Source organism: Diospyros lotus, chromosome 15, assembly GCF_014633365.1.
Source record: "Diospyros lotus cultivar Yz01 chromosome 15, ASM1463336v1, whole genome shotgun sequence".
Taxonomy (NCBI): domain Eukaryota; kingdom Viridiplantae; phylum Streptophyta; class Magnoliopsida; order Ericales; family Ebenaceae; genus Diospyros; species Diospyros lotus.
In genome coordinates, this window is record NC_068352.1 from 25,453,573 (window position 1) to 25,457,442 (window position 3,870).

The following is a 3,870-nucleotide window of genomic DNA, read 5'->3' on the forward strand; positions in this document are numbered from 1 at the left end:
AAATCCTAACAATTTATTTTCCCAAAATAACCATAAGAAATAGGTCACACAAATTCAATTTTAATCAAAGTACGCACATATTCTAATTTAGTTGAAAAATTCAACTAAATTAAATGAATAATAATGTTTAATCCTGCTGTTATGCAGAAGTTTGGGAGATAGGGTGGGATTGCAGAATTTATGAAGGGTAGTGGATCCAATCGTAAAAAGACGAAAAATCAAGGGCTCGACCCATCTGACCAGAGCCTTGTCATTTTCCTTCCCGATGAGAAAGAAAGAAAGAAAGAAAGAGAGGAAAAAGAAAGAGCGACGCTGATAACCGAGGAGCACTACAGTGACTCTCTCTCTCCACGGCTTCTTTTATTAATTAACAATACAGCGATAAAGTTTCCCGCATTTCTTCTTCTCCTTCTCCTCCTTCTTCTTCCTCTCGCCCTCTGCAACTTCTCACAACCCATCAATGGCGTTTGATCTTGAGAACCCTTTGCCGTCAACTCCCTCTCTCTTCCACACCGAGTACGATCACATGCCTTCGCAGAACTACTCTCAGAGCCTCAAAGCCGCAGACTTGGAAGTCTCTCTTCGCCACGAAACTGTGTCTCTGATCTTACAGTACTGCTCCTCCCGGTTTCATCCTTTCATCTCCTACCTCGCCGTCAATTACCTCGATCGCTTCCTTTCTGCTCATGCCATTTCGGTAATTACAAGTCTCTCTCTCTCTCTCTGTATATGGATAGGGATAGAGACATGAGATATGTATAAATGTATATGTGATGGTGAAGATCTGAGAGATCGATGCTCAGAATTTGCAGGGAGGGCAGACATGGATGGCGAGTCTTCTTGCAGTTTCCTGCGTTTCTTTGGCGTTGAAGATGAGAGAAGAAGAGGTCCTTGTCACTGATATTCAGGTGATATATATATGTGTGTGTGTGTGTGTGTGTGTGTGTACATATAAAGTTGCTTTGTTGTTGATGCAGAAAACAAAACTATTTCTGCTGAATTTACAGAGAACTGATTGATTAAAACACATTGAAATTGAATAGAACGATGGACGATTCATCTTCGATGTGGAAACCATACGGCGAATGGAGATCTTAATCCTCGGAGCTCTTCGGTGGCGAATGCGCTCCATAACTCCGTTTTGTTTCGTCAATTTCTTCCTTTCGTTGTTCAATCTGAAAGACCCGCCATTGCTGCAAGCTCTTAAAGCTCGAGCCACGGAGATAATTTTCAAAGCACAATACGGTAAATACATGTACATTACCACACACACACACACACACACACTTAAAACGCAGTTCAAAACCCGAAACTTTACTTGATTTTGAATCAGACATCAAGCTCTTAGAGTTCCAGCCGTCGCTCGTCGCAGCATCGGCGCTGCTCTCCGCTTCGCACGAGCTGTTTCCATTACAGTTTCCACGCTTTAAGAAAGCTGTTTCAAACTGTCCGTATGTAAATAAGGTAAAGTTCATGAACTAATCCATTTTGTATTTGTATTTAACTACTTTTAAGGGTTATAGTTTTTGAAAAGTAATTATTAATAATTTAAAGAAGTATCATTAATTTTGTAAATGTGAAAATTAATTTCGAGGTCAGTATTACTCTTTAATATTAAATGTTTTATAAATAAATCAATAAAAATCTGATAAATGGCATTGAGTTTGGAACCTAATTTTGCAATCCTTAAATAGTGCTTACCTAACTGGAGGTTATTTATTTTATTTTAAGTAAATTTAGGTGATACAAATGTATTGTGTTTATAAATATTTAATTAATTAACAAGATTATTTAAAAGTTAAAAGTACTATGTAATAAGTATATTTTGTTTAAAAATAAGATATATTTATCACATGTAAAAATAATAATTAGTATTATTATCTAATCAAATAATATATCAAAGCTTTGTTAACAGATTATTAATAAGAGATTGGCAAACACGTTTAATACGTGCCATTCTTGGTAGCTTAGAAGTCATAGACTTCATCGTGACCTAAATCAGTTCCTGGACGTTTTTATGGCCTGCATTCAAGTGCCAATGGTCCCAATCCCTAATTAACTCTAAAATTACTTATAAAATCAAGAATGTTCACTCAAAAAGTGTTAGTTAATGAAGTAGTACTCAAAACCTTAATGCTGGTACGCTATTAATTAATGCCTTAATGCTTGGCCATCTTGCGAAGACAAAAAATTTCATATTTTAATCAGGCAAAATCCAAAATCAGTTTTGTGACACTTATCTGACCATATCACCCAGTAATCTTTAATCTACGTTAACTATAATTAGAGATTACGTTAGAGTTTATTAAACGAGTAATACACCAAGATCGTTTTCAAATTTCAATAGAATATTAATATAAGATTGGGTTCATGAGACTTAAGGTTTAATCGTATTAAGTTGCGTTAATTGCAGGAGAAGCTGTTTGGCTGCTGGAATGCGATGCAAGAAATAGTAATGGAAGGGTACGAATCGGTGCTGGAAGCGGCGTCGAGCTCGAGCACACCGGCGAGCATTCTCGATCTACGTTGCTCGAGCGAAAGTTCAAGCTCCGACCTCGACGGCGAGAAGAACAACGAGAGGGGCATAAAGCGTCGAAAGATCATTTAGCAGTAGGTTCAGAGACGATTACCAGTTTCAGCTTTCTCAGATTCAACAGATCTGATCTGAGGCCCCAGAGAGAGACGCATCGCCCAGCTAGCTGGCTGAGCATCGAAGGGTCCAAGGCTTGACGAACGAGAGGGGGGAAAAAAAACCACTGAATGGTCGCTGGCCTGGGCTTCTATCTGGATTCAAGTTCCCCAAAAAATTATTAAAAAAACAAAACAAAACAGAGGGGTGAGGAGAGAGAATAAAAAGAATATGTTTTCTTTCATTTTCTTGGAGCCCAAACGGAGACAAAACAATACTTAGTATTCCTTGGTGTTGGTTTTGTATTTTTGGCTGGCTGTCGGGTTTGTGGTGGTTGGGCGTTTCTGGCATAGGTGTAATGATAACGACGAGCGGGCGGAATAACTTTCTCGGAAAATAGAAAACATTTTCTCGGGGCTCCGCCTCAGGGCAGGAAAAGGGGGTGCTGATGAACTGCATTTGTCTCATCTTGTAGGGTCAACACCAACTACTTTACGTGAATTGGGTTGATTAGGCATTTACAATTTTGAGTTTGGTTACAGTGGAGTTAAATTTATAGTTAGATATGGTAAAAAGGGTACTTGCTAAATTTTAATTCAACTCAAGTTACGGTAAGTACGTTACGAGGTTAAATTTAATTTAAAATATTTTAATAAATATAACTGAATTAAGTTCTTTTAATTTTATTATTATTATTATTATTTTAAGAAAGGAAAATATAAGAAATTGATTTAAAATCAAATTTAAAAAGAAATGAACAAGACTGGAAAAGGTTATTTTGAAGAAACACGTGACATGTGGAGTGGTATCAGCATTTAATTTTAATAAGCAGCGGCAGCGGCAAGTTTGAGTTACGTCGTTAATGTTTTGAACCGTGTGATAAGAGGGCCCACTACTAATGAGCGTTCACTTTCACGTAAAATCTGGCCCCACTTTGAGATATCTGTACGCTGTGGATGGGAGTACCACACGCATTGATTACTTGGACCACTGTGGGATGTCTATCATCCGACGTTTTGCCGATTACACTATGTATTAATTTCCCCATTTCAATGCCATATGATATTCGCTGCTACTAATTCAATTCAGTAAATGAAATTCAATCCTCTGCTTGATTGGTCATATTTTTCATACAAATTTTACTTTTGATAGTGTTTGATTAAGTATATTTTTTAATTAATATGATTGGTCATATTTTTCATACAAATTTTACTTTTGATAGTGTTTGATTAAGTATATTT

General features: G+C 37.0%; 1 protein-coding gene across 2 annotated transcripts; it reads left to right on the top strand.

Annotated features, from left to right (window-relative positions):
• Positions 1-231: 231 nt before the first annotated feature.
• On the top strand, positions 232-3,181 carry LOC127791486 (putative cyclin-D6-1). Of its 2 annotated transcripts, none has more exons than XM_052321392.1 (5): positions 232-697; positions 804-908; positions 1,044-1,245; positions 1,334-1,464; positions 2,414-3,181. In XM_052321392.1, the coding sequence occupies exons 1-5, from the start codon at positions 461-463 to the stop codon at positions 2,606-2,608; spliced, it is 870 nt and encodes a 289-aa protein (XP_052177352.1). In that variant the 5' UTR covers positions 232-460; the 3' UTR covers positions 2,609-3,181. The 2 variants fall into 2 exon arrangements, with proteins under 2 accessions (XP_052177352.1, XP_052177353.1); XM_052321393.1 differs by having other exon boundaries at positions 813-908.
• Positions 3,182-3,870: the final 689 nt, after the last annotated feature.

Coding starts and splice junctions, on each gene's coding strand:
- LOC127791486 (XM_052321392.1), top strand. CDS start 461: ATGGCGTTTGATCTTGAGAACCCTTTGCCGTCAACTCCCTCTCTCTTC. Junction 909..1,043: donor TCCTTGTCACTGATATTCAG/GTGATATATATA, acceptor GAAATTGAATAG/AACGATGGACGATTCATCTT. Junction 1,246..1,333: donor AATTTTCAAAGCACAATACG/GTAAATACATGT, acceptor ATTTTGAATCAG/ACATCAAGCTCTTAGAGTTC.